The 24,933-nt window shown below is 39.7% G+C and overlaps 2 protein-coding genes across 3 annotated transcripts in view; both read right to left on the reverse strand.

Annotated features, from left to right (window-relative positions):
* Nucleotides 1-402: 402 nt before the first annotated feature.
* Nucleotides 403-6,115, reverse strand: LOC137968251 (uncharacterized). Its single transcript, XM_068814863.1, has 5 exons — nt 5,795-6,115; nt 3,691-3,772; nt 2,128-2,202; nt 1,979-2,030; nt 403-556 (listed from the first exon to the last, which is right to left on the reverse strand). Exons 1-5 carry the CDS (start codon nt 5,990-5,992, stop codon nt 403-405), a joined length of 561 nt encoding a protein of 186 aa, XP_068670964.1. The 5' UTR covers nt 5,993-6,115.
* A 1,582-nt stretch (nt 6,116-7,697) lies between these two features.
* The window catches only part of LOC138012535 (receptor-type tyrosine-protein phosphatase N2-like), a 31,514-nt gene continuing 14,278 nt past the window's right edge, over nt 7,698-24,933 (reverse strand). For both annotated transcript variants that reach the window (XM_068859334.1, XM_068859333.1), the window contains 12 exons: nt 21,596-21,650; nt 20,655-20,708; nt 19,208-19,301; nt 18,768-18,841; nt 18,363-18,440; nt 15,528-15,590; nt 15,374-15,436; nt 14,868-14,939; nt 13,622-13,716; nt 12,976-13,094; nt 12,171-12,244; nt 7,698-11,010 (listed from right to left, as the gene is read on the reverse strand). In XM_068859334.1, the coding sequence (XP_068715435.1) occupies nt 10,939-11,010; nt 12,171-12,244; nt 12,976-13,094; nt 13,622-13,716; nt 14,868-14,939; nt 15,374-15,436; nt 15,528-15,590; nt 18,363-18,440; nt 18,768-18,841; nt 19,208-19,301; nt 20,655-20,708; nt 21,596-21,650 (913 nt within the window). In that variant the 3' untranslated portion in view covers nt 7,698-10,938. The remainder of the gene's footprint in view (nt 11,011-12,170; nt 12,245-12,975; nt 13,095-13,621; nt 13,717-14,867; nt 14,940-15,373; nt 15,437-15,527; nt 15,591-18,362; nt 18,441-18,767; nt 18,842-19,207; nt 19,302-20,654; nt 20,709-21,595; nt 21,651-24,933) is intronic.

Below are 24,933 nucleotides of genomic sequence, written 5' to 3' on the forward strand. Positions count from 1 at the left end.
CAAATCCAAAAAGGCGTAATGCTCACCCCTCACCTTGCGTTGCCTGTCCGCAAGAGTTACGACCCTACCCTGCCCGCTAGCTCTCCATCTCGGGAGTTGCCGCTCGCGCATGATATTTTCCCGCCGGAGATGAAGGAAATAAGTACGAGGTAATAAGGGATAAAGGGAATTTCAGCCCAGTTATTGAGGGTTTCTCTTGGATGAGAGACCTTCTAGAATGCGTTCGTCGAGGGATGACGAACTGATTACTTAATGAAAGTAACACATTTTTAAAACACTCGAAACAGTGTAACAGCTTTTGTTTTCTTCATTTTCAAGGTATATCTTATAAACTTGACACACATTTCTTAACCATACAAACCAAGAAACGAAACTTACGTTCGGTTTAACAGATCTAGAATTTTACGGCATTGACAATTGTAATGTTTGTGAGATTAACATCAACCTTTCTCTCAATTGCTCCTTTTGCTTCTTAAGGTGTTGCTCCAACCTCAAAGCCTCCTTCAGCAGTTCATCCAGTCGCGTTGGACAGAGAGCTTCGAACGCTTCACCTTCGCTGGAAGTCCAAAATAAAATTAACCTTCTTTAGATTCCTGAAGTGAAGTTGTTTGCATTGGAGTAATCATTCATTGGCGGGATGTCACTTACACGTGCTAGAGTACATACGAGTATCTTCAGTGGACGCTAACATGGTTGACGACCAGCGTTTATTCAACAAAAGTTGAGCGGATCTCGGGCAAATGTAGTGTGGAAAGCAAAGTCAAAGTTGATCAAAGGCCGGCCAAACGGTTTTCAGCATCGCGCCAGCTTTGCTAGGTGTCTAAAAATGTTATAAAGGTATCGAACAAGCTAAAGTCTCGGGCAACGGCTACTTCAACATCCTTTCGATTTGTTGAACAGCCATGTTGAAAACATCCGTTTCGAGCGTTAGCCCTTCGTCAGAGCGAATCGAGGAATTATGGGTTACGTCTAGTTTTTATAGTAGAGTAGGAGCTATGCTATTGGTGGTAACATGGCAACGTGAAAAATAGGAATGTAATAGTTAAATGAAAAGCGTTCGTTAATACCGTGAGGATTAAGGGTGCCGATTTGGAAGATGAATTTTTGTTCCAGATTCTTGCGGCTTTCCGTCGCAGTTCGTATCTCGAGATGATACTCCTATCTCGAGATGATACTCTTATTCTTTCTGTTATTAAAATGTACCCACTATAGTACCTCAACATTTTTTTTTTCCACAGCCAATAAAGCTCTGGATGACACATCAATGACAGTAGATGACACATACGAGCTACTGTTAAGGCCCATTCAAACGGTTTCAACTTTTGCTTCAACATGCATTCAGCATTTTGTTGAACCAAAAGCGGGAGCGTTTTAACAAGTCTTTCCACACTGTTGAAAGGGTGAAAAATGTTGAAAGCTTGTTGAATCAAATTTATACTGATTTAAACCTTCATTCAACATCGATTCAACATTTCTTTTGTTCTAGAAAATGTTGGATGGAGTTGAAGGCGTTTGAAGACTCAGTTCGTTCAATATTTTGTAGAACACACGCATGCTCACACTTGGCGGTGTGGGCTCAATAGACCATTTTACAGTTGTGGCTAAGTTACCAGGCCTAACAATGGAAGCGAGGCTGCCGGTGACCCTGTTTTGATACAAACCTTCATGCTTTTGTAATGTTAATATGGACTAATTAGCGTCACAACAACACAATTTACATGATAAAAGCAGTGAGGTCTGTATCAATGCAAGGTCATCGGCAGCCTCGCAGCCATTCATAGGCTTGGTCGCTGAGCAAACAACTGTAAAATGGCCTATTGTTGGCGCGATGTTGAAACCTTTTTTTTTTTATTTGAACGGCCTCCGCACAACTTTTATTTTTACTTCCAACATACGTTTAACTTTGTTAAATGAATTTTTAAGCGAAAGTTAACACCGTTTATATGGACCTTTAAGCTGATCACTGATGACAACTTACGCAAAAGGTTGTGACCATTTCAAATACACCATTTTCATCTCTTGGCCAAGCTCTAAAAGTTAGAGAAAAATACGTCGTGTTAACTATTTTCCAAGTATAGCAAACGTAGCATCGATGAATGGGGGAAAAAATTAAAGTGAAATGCACACCTCGTAATACACTCTCAAGTCTGGTTTTGTCATCACTGTTCCCTGATTTGCTGAGTTCTTGGTGCAGGAAGGACCCTGACAAATGAGCAATTATTTAAATATTTTCGTGGATTAAGTGGATATGTCAGATAATTGTCAAGCATCATCTTAGGGACCGGGCAAATGGATTCAACATTTGCTTCACCATCCGTGCGATTTTGTTGAACAGCGATGCAGAAACTGTTTGCTAACCCCTTTCAACCGTATTGAAACATGTTGACATATGTTTACATGTAAAAGCCTTTAAACTTTGCTTCAACGACCAATCAACATTTCTTTTGTTTTCGCAAATGTTAAATGAAGCCGTTCGGCCCCCCTCTTCTTTCAGCATTGTTGGGTATGCGCACTAATCGGTGTGCCTGCTATTGTTATTGCGCATAAGTTCTGCGCATCTCGAGATACTCGGATTTCCTATGGCTTGTGCTTATTAATACAGAGATATTTTTGCGCGGTTCAAAACCATGCGGAGAAAGCAGAACTTAGCAAGTGATCTTGGTATCCAAAAAGGAAATTGGGGTTAACCATGCATTTTTCAGAGATAATTGAGTTTCAGTTTGGAAAAGAATGCCATACATTGCTTTGTATTTTAAAACTTTTCACGAATATTGTCAGGAGCCCATCCTGGAGCGTGCAACTTCCATACAGCGTCTGTGAAACGGCGTTTTCACAAGTAGGTATATTTTTAGACTAGCCCTTCCCGCGAATTAGGTCAAAAAACAAAGGCAGTTACGGTTCGGTGACCCTATGACGTCAGCTTAATTTCTTGTAATTGGTCATCGGGCTCCTGTGGGAGTCTCATTAGCGGGAAATTCAATCTAAAAATAACCTTACTTGTGAAAACGCCGTTGCACAAGTATAGTTAAGTTGCACGCTCCGGGTGATAGGCTCCTGATATTGTTGATTAATTAACTTCGAAAAATGAGTGGTTACCCCCGATTTTCTTTTTGGATTTCAATAACACTTGTTAAGATATGCTTTTCCCGCATATTCAGTAAACCGCGCAAAAAATACCTTTGAATTAGTAGGCACCGTCCTTTGACGTATCTATAGTACCAATCATGGCTGCAGCCTGGGATTCATGTTGAATCAAATGTTGAATGAAATGTTCAAACCGTTTGCCCACCTCATCAGTCAACATGGTTCAACATAGTTCAACAAAATCGAACAGATATAGGCCACTTCGGGAAATACTATAATACACTTTGTTTGTCCCCCAAATTTTGAATAAGCATTGTTTTGGTTTTCTCTTGGGACCATTGTAAGTCCCAAGAGAAACTGGAAACAATGCTTATGCAAAAATTGGGGGTACAAACAAAGAGTATTATGCTGTTTTTCGAAGTGGCCTATTGAATTCGTTTGCCGGGGCACTAAGCAGTATGTTGTTGGAAAGATCGTCACAGTTCGTTGAGTAACTTGGGCATTCGGGATATTTTCCGAGTATGGCCGAAGTGCTTCCGATAAAAAGAACACGTCTCTTCATCACTATGACTAGGCTTTGGTTAAGAGGATTGTATTCGAGCTTACCACTGTGCGGAGGTTGCGAGCCCATGTGATCCGGCGACGAACTCATCACAGGATTTTGATCGCGACCGGCATGTCCTGTCAACTGTAAATGAGAAACAATTATGCGCGTATTTATTTGTTTTATTCTATTTTTGTTTTATTCATATTTATTTGTTTTCTTCTATTCAATCAAGTCTACGCCTGTTTGCGGATGACTGTGTTGTGTACAGAGAGGTAGTTACCTTGCAGGACTGCCAAGCTCTCCACGAAGACCTGCATCGTCTCTCCCTCTCGTCGAAGATCTGGCAACTCAGTTACCTTTAATGTATCTAAGTGCTTTTATCTTGGGATAACTCGTAAGAAACCTCCTGTTGACTTTACTGAGTATCCTTTGAATGGCATGCTTATTTAAAAAGTATCGAAAAAGTACTTTTTAGAAGGAGGCAGTTTAGCCTAGTGGATAGGTAGCTTGCTTTGAGATCCGGAGATCCCGGGTTCAAGACACGTTCTGACCACTCGTTGAATTTGTTCCAGGTAGTCCCTGGTTCAATTTCCTGGCTGCAACTGGTTTGCCTCAGGCCAGATGGGATTCTTAAAGTTGGTATGTTCAATGCTCCGAGATATTAGCTATTAGCTACTCTAAAACTCCAAGGGTTTACAAGAATATTTGCAAGAAGGCGAACTCAACTCTCGGTCTCCTCAGACAAATCTTATTTGGCTGTTCTCCGGAGGTCAAGAGTAATGCATATTTTAGTACACACCCTAAATTGGAGTATGCTAGCAGTGTAAGGAATCCCTACACGCAATGCAATATCGATAAAATAGAGATGGTGCAACGTCATGCGGCTGGAATTGTCTTCAATAATTATTCCCGTTTTAGGCATGCCTCCCCAGTGATTGATACGCTGGGTTGGGACTCATTGGAATCATGATATTGTAGATTTGCCAACGAAATGTTTATGATTTAAGATCTATAGGGGATGTTGCTCTCTCTCTATCAGTTGAGATACCTCGAAATACAAGAGCTTCACGCCTTCGCAACTGTGCACATCAAATGATACATATAAATTCTGTTTTTATCCTAGTGCCATTAGGACTTGGAACAGTTTACGTATATCTGTAATAGCGAAGATATCGTTGACGTCACCTATTGTCATTAAGGTACCAACCACAGCCTCTTTGGCTTTCGAAACAAAGGGTATTTTGTTCCTGTGCTTGGCACATTTGAGTAACAAAAACAATGTTTGTAAACAGATATCTTTCCTATTCCTGAATCACTACGCCTGAATTTAAAACCATAATGGCACCAATGTAGACGTTCTTTATTGTACATATTCTATTTTATTTTATTTTATTCATCTATTTACTCAAGCTTTATTATTTTAAACTTCTAGTTTAGTTTTTACTATTTTAGAAGTATAGGTGGTTTTCACGTGACGTCATTGCCGCCATGTTGGCGGACGAAAACAAAAGATCTCTCATTAGCTCCTACATTGCAGCATTGTTATCTGTGTCTCTAGAGATCATTGGTTGCAAACTGATAAAAGATTAAAGATTAAAGCGTGATTTATGGTTTCCTGAGCAGAAATAATGGCAACGTCAACGAAAACTAATATAACTTAGCACTATCAAAAGTATTTTGCGAGTATTCTTTCTTGTTCCAGGGTCCCGTTTCTCGAACGTCCCGAAAACTTTTCGGGCCCGAAAAGCCATCTGTGAAATTGCCAACCACTTGTTACAAAGGGAATTGTGACACCCGAAAATGGCCCGTAAAGTTTCGGGACTTTCGAGAAACGGGCCCCTGGTTGTAACATACGGGTTAACTGTCCCTGGATGGGATACGAACGTCTTGTTACGTAAAAATAGAAAATGAATGGTTCATTAATTGTTATATGCTCACGTTGTCACCAAAACCTAAAAATTTGGGGATTTCAGGTTGTTGTTGTTGTGGTGACTGAGTACAGAGAAGAAATGCATTTGAAATTCGTGCTGTACATGCAGCAAGAGTATTTTTCATTTTTAATCGATCATATTCTTGCTTTTTGACATTGACTCGTTGTCGAAGCCGTCGTTTCCAGCTCGGCACAATTAAACTCTACAGAACTTTCGTAATTGTAAAGCTTACATTTGTTGGAAGCGTGGCTTTGTGTTTCTTTGGCGGCTCTGGCTGTACAAAGGGCTCTTCAGTGCCGTGTACTTGTCCTTTTTCGTGTTGTGAGGTCCTCTTTCGCGAATCTGGTGGACTGTGAATCTCATTGACTGGTTTAAAGTTCATATTTGCGCCAAATTCATTATTACCGGTATCTTGCGACTGCAAGGCCATTTTGATCCAAGAAGCCAAGAAGCCACTCGTATCAATTGAAAGCCGTCTTACAGTAAACAAATCCGCCGAAAATTCTGGTTAAATAAGTTGATAACCTATCACAGAAAAAGAGAGTTCACTGAGCGGTTAAACACTCATTCACCGCCCTCTTGCCGCATTTCAAGGAGCAATTACGCTCAAATTTAAATAAAACTTGGTTTAGTTTTCATTATTTCTATCTATACTCACCTTATTTCAAAAGATGTATCTGAAAAGCACTTTTTGTCCGGAATCTTCTTTGAGAAAGCGAAGTGTCCTTTGTTTCCAAAAAGAAACGCTGCCGAGCGACAGGTACAAATTTCCCGCCGAAAACGCGGGTTGTCGTAACGGACGCAAATCATTGGCCAGAATATTCGGAATGGAAAGCGATTCCATTCCATAGTTCGTTCATTATTGAGGCCTTCCAAGGGGGGTAGTCTTGTCGCCTTGTCGCATCCTTTTGTGTACCTTTGTCGCCTGACCAGCGCAGGAAATTGTCGCTGTCGTTTTTCGTTTGTCGTTTTTTTTGTTGTCGCTTTGTCGAAATGAAAAATGGATTGTCGTTTTCGCAAATTGTCGCTTCTTTCGTGTCAACTTCTGTCGGCTGTCGGTACTTTGCTAACAAATTGTCGCCACATTTTGACGCAATGTCGCTTGTCGCTCAAACCCCTTGGAAGGCCTCATTATTGGAAAGTTCTTCCAAAAGGGGAAATCTCTAAAAGGGTTGTCTCTTTTTCCAGGCAAGAACATTTTAAATCGATTTCGATTATCATATTTCGCACAAATTCCAGGTCTACAACACAGTAAAATGAATTTGGGACGGCCTTTCCATGAAACAATAAACATGCTTACTTCTATACAGTGTGTATGTATACAATAGAGATCAAAGACCCGAATAACAAAAAGTAAACCCCACCAAGAGCCCTTGCTGAGTTCTGCTTTCTCCGCTTAGTTTTGCACCGCGAAAAAATATCCCCTTATAAAGCACCACCTATAGGAAATCCGAGTATCTTGAGATGCGCAGAATGTATGCGCAATAACAATAGTAGGCACCGGCCTTAATGTTCTAATAGGTAGTTATTTTGTTTAACTTGATTTGGTTGTCAGTTTTGGCTAAATTTCGTGACGAAGGTCACGCAACGCGTGACCAAATGGGCCTTTCACAAACATTAAATTGAAAAACACACCATTCTTGTTGTTTTCCTTTTGTTTACAATACAACAGGCCGTTGAGTCATTTCCAACAAATTACGGCAGTGAATATGAAGGCCGGTATGCGAAAAAATGGTGTGTTTTGCCAAACACAGATCGATATTTTACCTTTTCCTGGAGGTCATCGTGTTTTTCTACATATTGGCCTGGTTGTGTTGAAAATTGGGCTCTGGGGTAATTCATCGGAACGGTCACCAGCCATTTTAAACAACAGAATGAAATTTTCTAAGCGGAGTCTTCGATCTTTGTCTTCCGCACACCTCATGCATTGTTCGTTGTAGAGCTACCCACCCTTCGAAGCGAGGTCTGAATTTTATTATATTGGAGGAGACATGATGGAGTTGTTTTTTTGGCGGAAGTACACGAGGTACTAGATGTAGCCTAGTGTAACTCCAAGGAGAGTAAGCAATTTCCTTCAAAACATACTTCACTGAACTGAACTTTAGTTTGTCTGTTTTAATTGATTAGGAGACTAGTTTCTTTTTCAGACAATTTATTAGGAACTTTAAGTTCCACATCACGTTTAGGTTCAAGATTACGCCCATTACCTATCACTAGTTTGTCGCCTTTCGTGTAAAATAAAATGACGCTGTTTGTCAGTGTCCATATCTATTCCCTTGAATCAGTTTACACTGACGTTAACGTATATTAAAGGAACTGAATGAACGCAACATTTTCCCCTAATGTAGTCTAACTAAACGGTTTCAAAAATATAAATAAAAAATAATTGTTATATGTGTTTACATTTTGTAACAATAACACTTTTGATAATATTCCTAGAACAAATACTATTGATTTTTTTTTTTTTACCAGAAAGAAAAATGAAGTTCTCAATAAGACTTGTGCTCTACTGGCTTCAACCGTTTTAGGGCGGCGTTCATTTATACTCTAGTGAAGAAAAGCAGTTCTATTTGCTTTCGCTGATCAACTTTACCACATTTCGACGTCTTCTGTGATCTATTACTGAACAGACTCACGGCCACATCTAAATCCATTTGTTTCGTATAACAAAGAATTAAAAGTTTTTGAATGACGCCAGCTATGCGTCTGCTCTCTCATAAATCATAGGTGAAGAACAATCAAAATGCGCGCATTATTGAGCTTACTTAATAAGTATAAAATAGGTCACAGTAGGCGTTTAACTTTTTACACTAGCTGCGATTAAAACGGCTGACACCAGTAGAACAAAACCTTGATTAGTATTTCCTGAAAGTGATGGTCAAAACTTTGCCATGTCTTAGTTTGGTAAATTGAAAATAATCATTACATGGTAATAATAAAAGATAAACTTGACCATTCTTCCCGCGAAAATCAGAATCGAGTTAGCTATCTTTGCAAGATACTGAACCCTTCGTTACAAGCAACTGGGATTTTTTTTTTAAATTCAGTAGTTCTGAAGAACTACTGATACATGTCAAACAAAACAAACATGTGGCTTCAAACATGTCCACTAAGCTAAACAAGCGGGAGGTCTTTGCATCAGAGAGAAAGACTACAGAAAACTCATCACATAGGTGTTTTACTTTGCATGCATTGCGTGCCTACTACTCGAAGCATATCGTGAATCTTCCCTGATAGCAGACGTCTCTGTCCTTTTGCGTTGGTTGGGTTGACGAGTACGTGAAAGAGACCTCTGCCATGGATCGAAGTTCACTGTGCTGAACATTCACGGCGATTACTTAGCGACCGAACCCTCGCGTGCGCGTGATACTTCATGTTGTGTGGGCTCACTTACCAGCGGAATTACTGTAAAGGATTGCGCGGGACACAGTGGGCTCAAGTTACAGTCAGCAAACATATCATGGGGTATGCGGTTTGAAGAGTGCCGTCCAAGGTGGTGGATGGCGGTTGGACCAAAGCGAGTCTCGACCCACGGCAGAGGTTCCTTTCCCGTACACGTCAGACCAGCGAACGCAAAGGATAAGACACCTCGGCTAGCAGGGAAAGGAAAATGAAGTGCTTAAAATCCTTCATGTGATCAGGTTTCGGGTGTATAGGTGGTTTTCATGTGACGTCATCGCCACCACTTTTCTGGACGAAAATAAAAGCTCTCATTAGATTCTTTTGTTCGTCCACCATTGTCGCCAGGGTCTCACGAGATTGGTTGCAAACCGCCTATTCGCAGCGAATACGCGCTCCGCCATAGAGGCTTTCTGCAAAGCACAACAACTCTCGCACCAAGCTCCCGCGGCATCCGAAACATCATTGGGAACGGACGATTGCAAAATTATCGTTTTCACTCGTTTGAGACACCCTGTTCTGCGAAGCTTCTTTTCTAGGCAGGCCAATCGATACCAACTGATGAAAGGGCAATCCCAGTTACTTGTACCTTAGAGGGAAAGTAATCACGCACGCCTCTCAAACGACGAATCGTAAAACAGTACTTTGAAAACCGTAACTATAAACAAAAACTATGAACAAATTGACCAAAAATTTTGGATATCTAACTACGTAAAGACAAATTATATGTACTATACCTCCCGAATGAACAAAACGTCATTTCACTGCTAACAAGTTATTCTGAGTTTAAAACAAAATATAAACACCGAACACTTTCATATCGACAGGTGTCGGTATGTCTCGAATAATGAACAGTTTTTCAGTTGTGGCTGAGTTGCCTGGCCTGCGGATGACAGCGACGGTACCGCTGAAGTCGTTTTCATACAAACTTCTTTGTTTTTCTGATTCAAATGCAAACTAGTGAACAGTACATCACGATATAAATGCGTCGAGCAAGGTCAACGGCAGTCCCAGTGCCCGCAACACTTGCTCTTCGTGGGCCACACCACGAAGGCAATTGTAAAATGACCCTTTCGACAATTTTAATAAATGGAATTCAAATAGATGCAATTCAAACGAAAATTCACATCCCCAAATTTCTTCCTCTCTCAACAAAACTTGAAGTTAATAGGTTTATGACGACATCAGTATATTCTCCAAAAAAAATCTGCCTTGCCCCTATTCATAAAATCCCACCTTTATCTTTTCTACTGTCATTAATAAAACCACATACGTAGTCCAAATAAAATACAACAATCTTAAACAGAAGTCCAAGTTGCTAGCCCACCATTACTATGAAATTAAATTCTCGAAAATTATTACACCTGATCAACCATACCAATATATATCTATAATAGATGCATTGCTTCGTGAGGAATGCAAAAGAAATAATTTCAGGTGTTCCGCTAAAAAATTAAGGTTTGCAGTTCATTACGAAAACCTTTCAAATGAACGGACAAGAAACTTCAATAAAATGAATTATAATAGTAAATTTTAAATAATGGGAAATAATGGGAGCTCTGGTATTTGAAGACAATATTCACAAATTATAACACTGGCCTTAAAAATAGAGAAAATCAACATGAAGCGGTGATTGACCTAAATGCACACTGTTAAACCGGGGGGGGGGGGGGGGGGGGGGAGAGAAGAGAAAAGGGATCTATGAATTTGATTTTCAATTTTTTTTTGCCCGACCCTCCACACCCAAGGAAAAGAAGATTAAGCTTTTGGATTGAAAAATTATTTATGCGCCCTTCAACAACTGCTATTTACGGGATTCAAGGACGACTGGATACTGAAGGAGAAGGATGAATGCTTTACAACGACTCAGGCCCCCCCCCCCCCCCCCCTGCTTTTCACAATGTATTCGTGTGCTGATGTTGATTAAAAACAATTGAAATTAATTGTAAACTAAAGATTTGTCTTGGTTGAGAGTGGTTATTTGGCTAGTGCTTGAAGTATGGCGTTCACCTCTTCTGCTACCGCGGTCAGAGCAAATTCAAATTGAGCCTGGAAAGCAAACAAAACCAAAGTCAAAAGTCGAAAGAAAAAGGTGATCTTCGCACTTATTTGGACAATTTAATTAAGCAAGAATTTTATTCTCTCTTAAAGACACCTGAAAAATTCAGATGGCTAGAACGGGATTGGAATCCATGACCTCTGAGATGTCTGTGTAATGCTCTACCAACTCAGCTATGAAGCCACTCAACTGGCAGCAGCAAGTCAATTTTTGTGGGCTCATGTGCGGGTTTTTCAACCAATCAGAAGAATCAGAAGTGAAACCAAAACCAATCCTGGCTCGCGCATGCACACTTTCCCGCGCTTTGTGTCGGCTACGTGTAATTTCTTCGAGTTTTGATTGGTTTACCGGATTGTCTCAGTCCTTTTTGATTGGTTTTGGTTTTACGACACTCGGTTGAAACTCGCTCTAAAATTCTCCAGATAAAAGCGAGATCACTCCTCTCTTTCGTCTATAAAACGCACTTCAAGTCAGTTATCACTGAATAGAAGTTTCTAGAGGAGAGTCTGTGGATATTTGCCTCCAGTGCTTAATTGGAGCAATGAATGATCTCTGAGCTTATAGGCCAACAATCGGGGGTGGAAGCGGAATAATGAATAATGAATAATGAATCGCGGCTTATAAAAGAAAAGGAATAAAGAATATTTACCACTCGAACATTCGGAATAAAGAATTTTACGGTTTCCGTTCAAGAATAACAAATACAGGAAAATGAATATCAAAGAAAATTTCGAATTATGAATAACCTGGGAAAAAATGGAAGGAATAATGATCTAATTATTTCGCTTCCAAACCCGACAACCAAACCATGGCCGACCTTGACATTTATGTCACATACAATTTACAATACATACTTCATTGACCGCTCCCCATAGGGGCTTTTCAGGCCCAATGAAACACAACGAAACGACGGAACAGAATAACTACTACAACAACTGTTAAGAATCCCAACTAGCCGGAGGCAAACCAATTGGCTTTTTACAAGTGCAGCTGGGAAGTTGAACCAGGGACTACCAGGAACAAATTCAACGAGTGCTCAGAGCGGGTCTTGAACCTGGGATCTCCGGATCTCAAGGCAAGCGCCCTAACCACTGGGCCACACTGCTTCAACGTAGACACAAAGGTTGACTGTCTGAATTTTGTTAATTACCTTGGTTTTGACCATTGAAGGCCTTTGGTCACGGAGGTGTTCCACTGTAGCAGCTATGTCAATTTCTTTAGCACCTATGGCACAGAACAGATACAAAAAGGGAGGGTAATTCAGGAAAGTTCAAAGTCAAAATAATGTCAATCAAGACAGTGCTTCATTAATAATTCACGAATTACACAGCTAATCCAATAGCTTGGTGACTTGACAGAAAATAGGTGTCTTTTAGAGAGGAGACTTTCGGCTCCAATTGTGCACATTGAGTTTGAGGGCCAATTTTTTTGAAGAGCACATGCTTCTAACAGAACACCAATAACTTGACCTCTAATCTGTTCCTTCTGTGTTGAATAAAAGTCACGTAGGTGGCTGGAATTTTCAAAAACCTAAGGGGCAGATGGATTTCTTCATTACATTCGAGGTCGGGTACATTTTCTCTCCAAAATGTCCGCTTTTGAAAGCGAAAAATAATGCTTTACACATACACACGACCGCGCGGTCGTTGCCTTCTAGTATCCATAAAAACGTTCAAAACGTGCATTTTCAGGCGAAAATTTTTGGCGACCACAATTTGCCATCTGGCGACTGAAAATTTTTATCTAGTCGCCAGTTGGCCCCAATATAAAAAAGTTAATTTCGGACCCAGAACTAAACCACCAGTCGAAATGGGTCTACTGGGGCCTTGGAAAGAAATCCTTCCCGACTGCATTACAATAGGACAGGTGTTTTAAGTATGTCGAAAAAGGTGCAAAAAATCCCCAGATAAACAAACAGACAGACAGACTTCAGAACATAGTGCAAATTGACTTGCCTCTCATCATTTTGTTCAACACCATGTCAATCAATATATAGGTTCCAGTCCTTCCAACTCCCCCACTGCAGTGCACAACCACAGGAGAGGCTCGGCCCCTAAAGCATTTGTTGACTTTTCTGTTAAAGCAAAGGTATTTTCTGAATGACATAAAACATCCTAAATAGTGTTTCCAAAACTTTTACAGATATCTCGCTGGTAAAAATAGATTCATTTATAAGAAAGATTCATCCCTTGCTATCTCTACTTCCTTTCTTCACAAGGTGACCGGAGCTCTGCTACAATATACACTGCGCTCACTGTAACCTTGATTCTGAAAAGTTCTAACTACTTTGTAACTTTTTTTCATTGAGTAAAAATGGTGACTTCGTAGTGTTCGCTAACTCGTGTGTGTTGTGTTATTGTAATTTCTTATTAATTCTAACGTAGTTTTTTTTTCCTTTCGCCTGCAGGGACATTTAATACTATTGTATTTATGAATAACATGCAACCCCTAGATAAGCCACTGGGGCTCTTGGGTCTAATGTATTGGAATTTTGTTTAAGCAAAAAACAAAGGTGAATTCAGTGCTCTTAAAAGCGTTGTAGCAGTAAAAAGAACTATTCTGGTTTTGAAGATAGATCATAGTCTCTAGGTGGTTTCTTACCGTCTGAATTCCAAAAGAGGTTTGGGAGTTACAGGGACGTTAAGATCAGGCCAAGAAAGAAAGTGGAATTGAGTCACAGTTCTTGTTTCACTTGTCTGTGAAAAAGGAAAATTTCAGGACAAATAGCATCAAAATTAATATTTGCTACAGTTGAGCCATGTCATGCATAACCAGTGTCTATGTTGCAGGTCATTATTTTTGTTCCTTGGGCTAATTTACAACCAAACTAGGTCATTTTGTTTCAACTTAGGTCAACTTGTTTCAGCCTACAATCATAGAAAAAAGTAGTTGGGAGGGTTATGTAAATGAACCAAACCAAAGCTGTATTTCAACCCGCTTCTGTTAAAGCTCAAAAGAAATAGTTTCACTTTCTCTTATATAGCCCCCCTTCCCCCTATTCAATGTTGGATGGTAACTCAACAATTTCCCACTAAAACCATTCAGTTTTGCACAACATTGAATGAGGGGGGAGGGTAGAGAAGCAATGAAGACGTCAAAAGTGCAAACCTTCCTAACAGTTTTGTCTATGATTGTAGATCAAGTTGTTTCAACCTAGACCTGTCAGGGTTTGGGGCAGGTGCAAAAAACAGGTCACAGGTCACTGCTTTAGCAATAAAGATACTATCCTAAACATTCATTAGAGTTAATCGTAAGCCTAATTAGGCCTAAACAACCGTCTTTAGGCCAAATGTAAGCATTAATTTTGTAAACGGTTAGGGTTGTTTCTGTATTGACAAAACAATGACCTTTGACCTGGATGAAAACAAAATGACCCAGCTTGATCATAATTTAACCTAAGGAACAAAATGACATACAACATCTACATTACTTAACCAATATTTATGTTTGCCCAAAAAGACTGCCCAATTAGAGTGACATCTTATTGAAAAAAGAAGGCCAAGTGAAATCCTTAGCTACATTGTATGTGATGGTATAATGACACACTAAAAATAAAAATAGAATCACTTTTGTTTGATAGGAATACTTCTCATTGAGTCACACACGCAAACAATATTCACTTACTATATTTTCAAAAAACAAAATTTGCAAAAAGGAATCTTTTAGGGGCTTAAATTGTGGAACTGGGAATCAAAACAGTCTATACAACGCAACAAGACCCAAGGAGTAGGCTGGACCATGGACATCCAAATTTCTTGATTGTTGGGGAAAATGTTCGCAAGCTTGGTTGGCAATGGTTCTTGCAATGTTTGTCTTGAATAAAGTGCATGTTAAAGGAAATGTTTACCTGTAGATTTTTCAAATAAAAACTTCGGACTAGATAGTCTTCACACCATATATGCTCTGACACAAGATGAACCTAAAATTCACCACAAAATATAACATTGTAAATGGTTTGAACCCAGAAGTCATATCATTAAGTAAAGTACGGTCGTACGGGTGAGTGTAGTCCTGAGAAGGACTGTTTGAGATGACATTGACTGACGTTTTCACAACCTGAGTGGAAGTCATCTTCAGAGTCAAGTGATTTCTGTAACGTCAGTAGATACTATAAGAACTCCGGTCGTAGATGTCATTGGTCAACTTATTCATGATGTTATTGGTCGACTGACAGTTGAGCCTAGATTGGCTGGGAAGACTAAACAGTGATAGGTGCATTTCGATCTGTCTATAGGTCTGCCTATATTTTACTCTGTCTAACGCCAGACGATGTTACTCGTCAATGGGGAACTCCTGGGAGTCAATGGGTTAAGTTAATCGGCTTTCGAACAACCGGGCCCAGCATTTGCTAACCTCATAGATGCGATATGTGACGATTGGCTGTTGTTCTTCTGGCCAGTATCGGTGGCATTGTGGCTAAAAATGACAAGAATCTGCGGTTAGAATCAGCTCATAAATTTGAAGTTTGTTTGTTTGTTTGACATTTTCTTGGCTATAAAATACCCACCAGTCCGAGGTCAGACAGCTTCGTTAAGTTCACAATCACAACAACACCTTGTTCCCAGACCATCTAAAAAAGAAAGGCAGAACCTGTCTTCAATACTTTAAGGGGATTTTTCACAGTATTTTGGTCTTCTCATAGAATGCTTAATATTAAAACAGCTTTAAATCAATGCTTCAATTTGTTTAACTGTGACTAAATTGTTGTACTAAAAATATTTTCTGCTTTATGATGGTGCTGGTGCAAAAGAGGGAGTTCTCCCACTCAGCCTTGAAGTTACAGCAAAGGAATAGTATATATTAGTATATAATAAAACATTGGATAACGTTGTCAAATGCGTGCGCTGATTGGCTCTCAAACTTCGATTATCCTAAATTTTATTGAAAATTGAACTACAGATATCAGATTTCCAGCATTTCCATTGGCTCGCCGGACACAGGCTATCAATTCACATAACTGCTCTACCTAATATGGTCAAGGAACATGTCAGCAATAAAGCAAGCTGAAAACACTTTTGCAGCTCTGAGAAAAACCGCAGATAAAAGCCATTTTGGACTAGAATTGACCCCAGCAGAAATCAATGCTTTTGTCGACAATGTTGCTGATCCTGGAGTTTTTAGTAAAACAGTTATTCTACTCGGGCTTGCTGGATATAAAATGATTATCTATCACTTCATATCCAGTGTGGCCTTGTAGAACTATTCACCTCCAAGCAATTTGCGCAGAATTTGCGCTGAAATGTTGTAATCTTTGCATGAATAAATGAGTGAAAATCATATTTTCGTGCTATATTATCTCACTTTTTTAGTATATACTAAAACAACTATTCACCTCAGTGTCTGTCACCACTAGTCACCTCCCCTTCAGTGAATAGTTGCTAATTATAGCCAATTTAGCAAAATGTCATTCCATTTCTGCTTTCCTAAATTCACGGAAATGGTATTATATAACAGCACTGTGTAAAACCGAGAGATAATTTCACGATTTATTTTAATCAAAATTTGCTGAATTAATGCTCCACAGATGCACAAAATTTCACTGGTTACCAAGAGATGAATTTTTTAACAAAAGAAATCACAATGAAATTTCACGTTCAACAAATACGGTGAACGACTAGAAACCGATTCTAACCTTAGATCACAACTTGATATAACTTCTTTGCGTAAAAATGTACTGACCAACGCAGACTGAAGTTGTACAAATTAGAAACCACGGATGACCAGCTACCAAGTTTACGTTAGTGGCTTCATAGCTCAGTTGGTTAAAGTGTCGCACCGGCATTGTGAGGTCACGCGTTCAAACTCCGTTGAAGTCCTGAATTTTTCAGGCTTCTCTACGCAATTGCTAAAATTGCGTCCATAACTGAGGAGATCATAGCTTTACTTGATTTCATGTCCGCAGTTCAGTGCTTGATTCATTTCATATACACTGTATCATTTGTTCATTGTTCATTTTATGTTTATCGCCTTTAATGGCCAAATTTTCCTTGGCAAAATAATTTCATTTCTCAGAAAATGATGTAAACAAATTTGTGAATTTCAAGGACTTTTTAAGACCAAATAAAAAATCAAGTACTTTTCAAGGACCTTAAATGAATTCAAGGACTTTTCAAGACAGGTACTAAAATTCCTAAAAAGACCTGTGTCTTTTTTTCAATTTTGGGGGGAAAACATAGCCAACATCTCTGACTGAAGGAGCCAGCACTTTCTGTCGGCTGTCAATACTCATTGAAACCGCACTGTGTAAAAGTCCAATCCAAAAGTATAATTTTGAAAGCTTACAAAACATCAACCATACCAATTGATAATCTGAATTGTAACTAAAATTGTGCAACTTCCTTTACCAACAAATGTTGCAATTCAATACAATACATGTACAATACATTGACCACTCCCCATAGGGGCTTCAGAGCCAATCAAATACAATTGCAACAGAACAGAGCAAGTAACAACAACTATTAAGAATCCCAACTGACCGGAGGCAAGACAGATGGCTATTAAGAAGTGAGGCTCAGAAGTTGAACCAGGGACTATCAGGAACAAATTCAACCAGTGATCAGAACATGTCTTGAACCCAGGATCCCCAGATCTCAAGGCAAGTGCATGAACCACTGGACTGCACTACTGCCTCCTTCTTCTCCTTGTTCTGGAATGACCATGATCAAGGCTACAATAACCCAGTCTCTTCAACTGAGTGAACATTAGGTACATGTATCAAATTGCTTCTTCAAAGGAGAAACAAAAAATTGGAAGCATGCATGGCTGTATTCCAGTTTAATGGAATACTTCACATCAATGTGGCTGTAGTCCAACTTTTTCTTCAAGATCAGGGCTTGAAATTGTGACCAATACAGTTGTATTTGCGACTGAATTTCTTCCCTTTGCGACTAAAATATCTGGAGAAGTCGCAAATTTGCGACTCATAATTTGCAATTGTTTTCATCTTTGCTCTTTCGAAACGAAAGGGTTAGCAGTTGCCACTTTGCTGCTCTTTTTACTATAATAAATGAAGAAATGACAAAATTATTAAATGTTTCTCACCTTGAGTTTTCTTTCAATCTGAAGATAGCATAATAATATTGCAGCGTAATTTTGCTGCGATGTTACATGCACAACTCTATTCCTTCGATATCATTTGCCATTTTCAGCGGTTTCTTTCAACACAAGTATTGTGGGCCCATATTTTGTTTTGCTACACCGCTGACAACACAATGCAGTGCGACGATTTTGCGACTAAATTTTGCGAAATTGCGCCGCAACTTTCCTATCTTGTCGCAAAATTGCAACTGGATTTTTTCGTTAATTTCAAGCCCTGAAGAGGACACTACAGTTGAACACTTACCTGCCAAAAATCTGATACTGTCTGAGCCAGAGGGCCCTGTGTTGCAATGTAAGAGGGATTCTTTGGATCATGGTCTCTCTGTGGTAAAGGCAAAAATGGAAGTTATATGATGCTCCAATTAATTAAACAATGGAAAAGGAAAATGCTCATAGTTTTTGTTTGCTAAGAATCAATGAAAAAGTATCAAAGTTTTTACCAACTTGTTAAAAAGGACAGGGGAGGGAAGCGAGGTGAGGGCAAAGTGGTGAAACCACTCCACCCCTACCAAGGTCACCTGTGTTAGATTCCCAGACAGATCTTTTTTGGGGTTGAATTTGACTGCTTTCCCATGTTTGCTCCTAGAACATTTTTGAGGTGAAAGGGTTTAACATAAATTTAACAAAACTACTGGGCAAATCGACTTACAATGTAGCTGGCATTGATGTAATCTGTTCCAGAAGCACTTGCTGTCTCCTTCAACAAAACCCTATTATGGTCATCTGAAAAATAGCAACAAGTTGACTGATGACAACAGTAAGTCCTGGTAGAAGGAACCCAAGGCATGTTCCAAAAAATAGGCACGCCTTGCGTACGTGTAGTAGTGCAGTAACTTGATACAGTGCTTTATTCTAACTGTCAACTAAGCTGAGTTTTACCACCCAGTGACATAGTGTGTAGAGCAATTATTATAAAGTGCACTACCACAAAAACACAATAGTTCTACAAGCACATGAAGACACATACAATAGTAACATAGTTATTATTAATTTGATCTTGTACTTCCTTCCTATCATCTGCTCACACAAAGTGTTGCCTTGCGAAGCAATCTTACAAACAAGCAATTTGTCTGTTCATGAAATACTTACAGGGCAGAACATCACTGTATCTGTTCTTTTTGACATTCTTCTCCAGTTTACCAGTTTCTGTACTATTAGGTTCTGCCTCGTATGTTTTAAGGGCCTAAAATGATTATACAATAACTTACATGTAGGTTAATATAACAAAATCACAGAAGACGAAAAAAATTCTTCCCAAGCTATTCCAGAAACAAGCCAGGAAAAAACTTCAAAACCCCCTTGAAACAGCGGCACTTTCAGATTAATCTGGCTAATGCTGGATGCCCATCAGGAGTGACACGATTAATAACTAAGTCATCTTTAAAACCAGACCCCCTTTTTTCTCTTTCACTCTTGAAAGCACTACTTAACCCTTTGACGTCCAAACTGGCCGAAACCGGCCAGACTTAGTATTTGGGGAACCCCTGGGAGTCAATGGGTTAAACAAATTTTTCTCTGTCTAATGCCAAATGAGCTTACTTATCAACAGGGCACTCCCTCAGTGGTGAAACAATTAAAAAGATGATTTTAAAAGAGTTGGAAACTACAGATGACTACACCCTTTTCTGGACAGATTGATGTCAACTCACTGGCTACAGTATTATTTCAATAATCTGTGGCACTTGACAACACAAGTCTGAACATCACTTCTGCTCGGGTTGTCAAAAGATCAGTTCCAAACAACGGTCCTTCTCAGGACTACAATCAACAAGAGGACCAAATTTGATCAAGGTATGTTGTTCCTGATTTCAAAACATTTTCAATGATTGAAAGTGGTCTGTTTGAAATGTAACCTAGATGATATAACACAAACCCAACACTATGTTCTCATTCTTTGCATCATAGGAATAATACACAAAAAGAGGAAAACCAGAGTCAACTCTTAAGCTGCGGCTACACTAGTGATTTTTTGCTCACACTGGTGATGTGATTTTTCAAATTTTGTCGGGTCGCCAGCGCGCGATGAAAAATTCACACATGTAGCCACTCTTGAACTGGCAACGCGACAGGTGAAAAAATCGCAAGAAAAAAGTCGCCAGAGTTGAAACTTTTGCGACAAAATCATAGAGATAGTTGCCCGTGTAGCCACCCTGCAACTTTTTGCCCACGCTTGCGACGTGACTAAAGAGTGTTTAGCCAATGAAATATTACAGTAGGAATGTCTGTTTATAGTGCCCAGGTCTCTTGAAGTATGCGATTTGCACGGCCTTCAATTTGTCGTCAAAATTTGTCACAAGTGTAGCCACCCTGGCGTGCAGGCGACGCGACAAAATCTGAAAAAACTTGCATCAGCGGTGCAATACAAAAATTGCTCGTGTGGCTTCGGCTTTACAGCCAGGTAGCTAAGTCCATGAGACCACCATAGAAGGTGGTGTAAAGCGGTTTTTTTTTCCATTTGGGACAAGATGCAGGTTTCCCAGAGTCCTTACAGTTTTTGTGCGAACCAGGCTTAAAGTAATAAGATCAAAATACTTACCTCCCATTCCTTGTTAAGTCTGTCCTTGTTTTTAAGGTGGTCTTCCATATAGGACTGAAAAAGTAAAGTAAGTAAACAGTAGCGTTTCTCGTAACAGTACACATGATATGCAAGGCTATTGTAAGTCAATTAGGAGCCTATTTAATCAACATTGCAGCATTCTTGGTGTCATTGAGTGCTCTTTTGTTCAGAGATGTAATAACGTTTAGCTAAGAGTATCATCAAGCAAATTCAAAGTCAAATAGGTAACACAATCTCTGTCTGCCTGTATGTGTTAGTCTCATCAGGATCACTTGGGTTACACTGTATGATTGTAGCATAGTCAAGGACAATGATACGAGCAGTGGAACCAATGTGTTCCTTGTACTACACTGGAGTTAACAAAAAAAATTCCTACGTTTCACCACCAGGAGTTGCAACCAGGGTGGTGTTGTTCGAACAAAGGGCTTACAACTACCCCTTCTTCTAGTGATTGAAGCGCTCTTAAGTGACAGATGGAAAGCAAGAAATTTATAGAAAGCAAGGCTGTTGCCTAACAGGAGCCCGGTAGCCTGGGGCTCCCAAAGAATAGCTCTGGGCTCCTTAATTTTTCACAGCAACACCTTTCACTTCATATGTTGGGCTCCTAAGTTCTCAGCGTTTAGCTCTGAGGGCCCCTTTAAAATTTTCTTAGGCAGCAGCCTTGGAAAGTACAGTGCAAATCATAAAAGCAGTTTTGATTTGGGTACTGAAAGTTGTCAAAGACAATGCTGAACTTGCAGAGAAGCATTCCACAGTAGCCTTCTGAGGCCACTTGGGTTAGGCTTGACAGCCCAAGGAATTGCCCTGAAGTCGATAACAAGACACCAAAAAGGTATACAATGCATTTAATTATCAAATAAATTAAAAGAAACTGGTCACATAACAAATAAAAAAATAAACTATAGGTACAATTCTCTTACCAAAACAACATGACCTGTGGAAATGTCCATATTGGGTACCACAGGCTCTTCACTCCTGAAAGGAAATGAAAATATGCACATGGTCAAGCGGGTTTGCATTAGAGAGCTGAATTTGAAACATAAAGAGCTGTTAACAACTGCCTCGCAAAGTGGAGGTTGGGTGCCTGAGACATCCAGGAGCTTCTACTATTGGCAGCCAGCTCCCAGATGGAGACCACTCCCATGGCTGGCAAATCCAGGCAACCCAGCCATGAGCCCCCACATAGAGGAAGAAAGCAGGCATAAAACAGTGGAAAGAAAGGGGAGGGGAGACAGCCTCCAAGGAGTCCCCACGCTCAGGAAAACGCTGACTAAAACGCCAACAAAACTGCTACAACGCCCTATGGACCAAAAACATGAAGAATCCTGGCACATGCGCATATCTAACAAACCGGTGACCGCAAAGGTAAAACTTGTGCTCCTAGTTGTTAACTCCGTTAAATTGCATTTAACTGCATAAAATAAAGACAATGTAATAACACAATACAATGTAGGGGGTGACTTTTGTCAGCATCTAGCTACTTTTGACAACTAGAGTAATGCAATGCATTTGAGGATAGGGACATGCCATTTCAAACTATTTAACCCATTGACACCTAAACCAGCCAAAACCGGCCGCGCGCGATGACCCCTGAAATACCTAAACCGGCCAAAACCGGCCGCACAAAATGGCGTCTTGATCGGAGTTGATCTTAGGCCTCTACCCAGTCTCCCTTAGGAAATCTAAATTTTTTGTTGTTATGGAGATTTAGAAGGATAATTGACCAATCATTTGCCGTGTTGTGAGCATATTTTGACAGCTGATAAGAGACCCCACAAGGGCTGGCTTTTTCCCTTTCGATCGCGCGATCAAATTACGCGAAAACAACAGCCGATGCGCCAGATAGCGCACCGAACGATGGGGATATTCATGCTTTTTTTTTTCGGATTCGGAGGATCTAGGGATCTAAGAGATCTTTTATGGTTTTCCTGTAAGAGGAGGGGATATTAGAAACAAAAATTTTGATTTAGATGGCTTTAAAAGTGACGAAGAAGACGGTGAAAACCTAGAGACCGATGATAAACAAGAAGCTCGCTGGAATGATCAGCTCGATAGTATTCAAGTGCCAGATTTCGTGGCAGCCACTGCTCGGTATTTCGTTTTAGATAATCAGAATGCATTAAATATTTTTCCTAGTTTTCATAGGAGATGATCTATGGGAATTAATGGTAAACGAAACGAGTAGGTATGCCTGTCAAAAACTGTTAAAACCCCCGGGCGCATTACCTTTTTTCATGGAGTAAGCCGCGCAGAATTAAAGGCCTTCGTAGCAATTAACGTCATAATGGGCATTGATTTGCTCCGAAATTTAGCTTTATATTGATCAACCGATGGATTTTTTGCAAATAACAAGTTTTTTTTGTCCTAACATAAATTGGTAATCGAAGGAATTTTCACCTTCGGCATACCTCGGAAGATCAGTGTCTTCAACAAATAAATCAATCCGATCGTGCGTTTATATTCCGTAAATGCGAGAATACCTCCAGCGATTTTCTCTGTTGGTTTTCTTGTGTTTTGTAAGTTATCTTTCAGTGAAAGTTTTCGAAAGAGCACTTTTGTACACAATTTGACCTTGTTTGTTCTCTCATGAAACATGATAGTGATCAATTAACTAAATTAATCTTGCGGTTTTGTGCACGTGTATTTCGACAAACAGAAAGCTCCTCGTGAAATTTTGTTTCGGCAGCGGCGTTTGGGCATAATTTTTGCACTTATACCTGCAAGAAAACAAAGCGATTGGAATAAATTTCAAGAAATTTTTATCCATTGAGTGGTTAGATTTAACTGTAAATTGCACAAGGCATATTTTGAGTTATAATATATATTTTTCAAGCGCTTTGTTTAGTTAGCGATCAAAAACTTTCTTGAATGCTTAACGCGCGCTGCTTCGAAAATTCTACCTTTACATTTTCAGTTGAGCCTTAGGACGTGTTTTCAATCACTTTTTAGCAATATTTTTACATCATCTGGAAGTTCACTGTTTCTTCTTCAAGGTGAACTTAATTCTAGAACTCAGTATCTTGTGTACATTTACTGCGCATATGGTTTATTTTTAACGCTCGCTTTCCACTGCAAAACCTCGCAAATTTTCCAAGTTTCTTACACATCACACACACGGCACGCGAATTTTTCAATGGGTTAAGTCTAACAATTCTACAGTTTAAGGTGATTCCCTGGTTTTGCATTGCGCATTCCTACTGCGCACGATTTTTGCGTCATCAGCACGCGCACATGAGCCCGCGCGCGTACAAAACATAAGGGATTTCCCTCAAACTAAGCTCGATAGCGAGATAAAAGCTCCTTTTCTCTTGAACGAGCACGGTGACCCCCACTTTTTATTTTATAAATTCAATGAGAACAATATCCGCAATAACTGAGAAAAAATTTGGCAGAAGTCTATAGCTACTTTTTTGGCAAATGAAATAAATGCTACAGATAGAGACGTAACGGGCCCAGCAGAGCAAGTCCAAATTATGTTTCCTTTAAAGGATAAAAATATCAATTAATAATGCAGGGTATTTGAAGCCATTTTTTCTGGGACGTAGATGAATAAGCAATCAAAGAAAGTCGAACTCTGTGTGATATAGCACGCCGCATTGAAAAATAATTGATCTTGTTTGTTGTGCACTGAGATAGCCAAAAGTCACCTAAATAACCATATTTGTCAGCATCGTGGCATGAAAACAAGCACGGTGACCCCCTCTTTTTATTACCTTTTTAACATCTCCTTGTACTGTAATGTCATCATACCAAGTTTCATTGGAAATCTATGACGGGTTCTTTTACCCGGGAATCACCTTAAATTAATTAACTGGTTGCCATTGAGGAATTTTGATGAGTCACTATTTGCTGCCATTATCTAAAAAGTGAATGGGCAAATTCCAATGTGGGTTACAAAATGTCAGTGGATTCAAATTATTTCTGTGAAATCAATAAAATGGTCTGCTGGGATATGACATTCTGAGAAGTGTAAGATCTTGGAATGTTGGGCAGAATCCCTAGAAATCCTGGACACTTTCAGTAGTAAGTAGTAAGTATTGAGTGCCTCTTTGACCATGGCCAAGAGAAGAAAGAAAAGGGTCACCACTGATCTTGAAGTTTAACGAAATTTTCACAACTGATATTCTCATATTTGTAAGAAGGTGTGTAAGGAGAACATACAAACAGGCAACGCAAATTGATATGAGGGTTGAGCACCAAGCTGTCATGCGGGAGTTCAACTCCGGCCGGACCAACACTCGGCATCTTTAACTAACTG

This window comes from Montipora foliosa, chromosome 8 (genome assembly GCF_036669935.1).
Source record: "Montipora foliosa isolate CH-2021 chromosome 8, ASM3666993v2, whole genome shotgun sequence".
NCBI lineage: Eukaryota > Metazoa > Cnidaria > Anthozoa > Scleractinia > Acroporidae > Montipora > Montipora foliosa.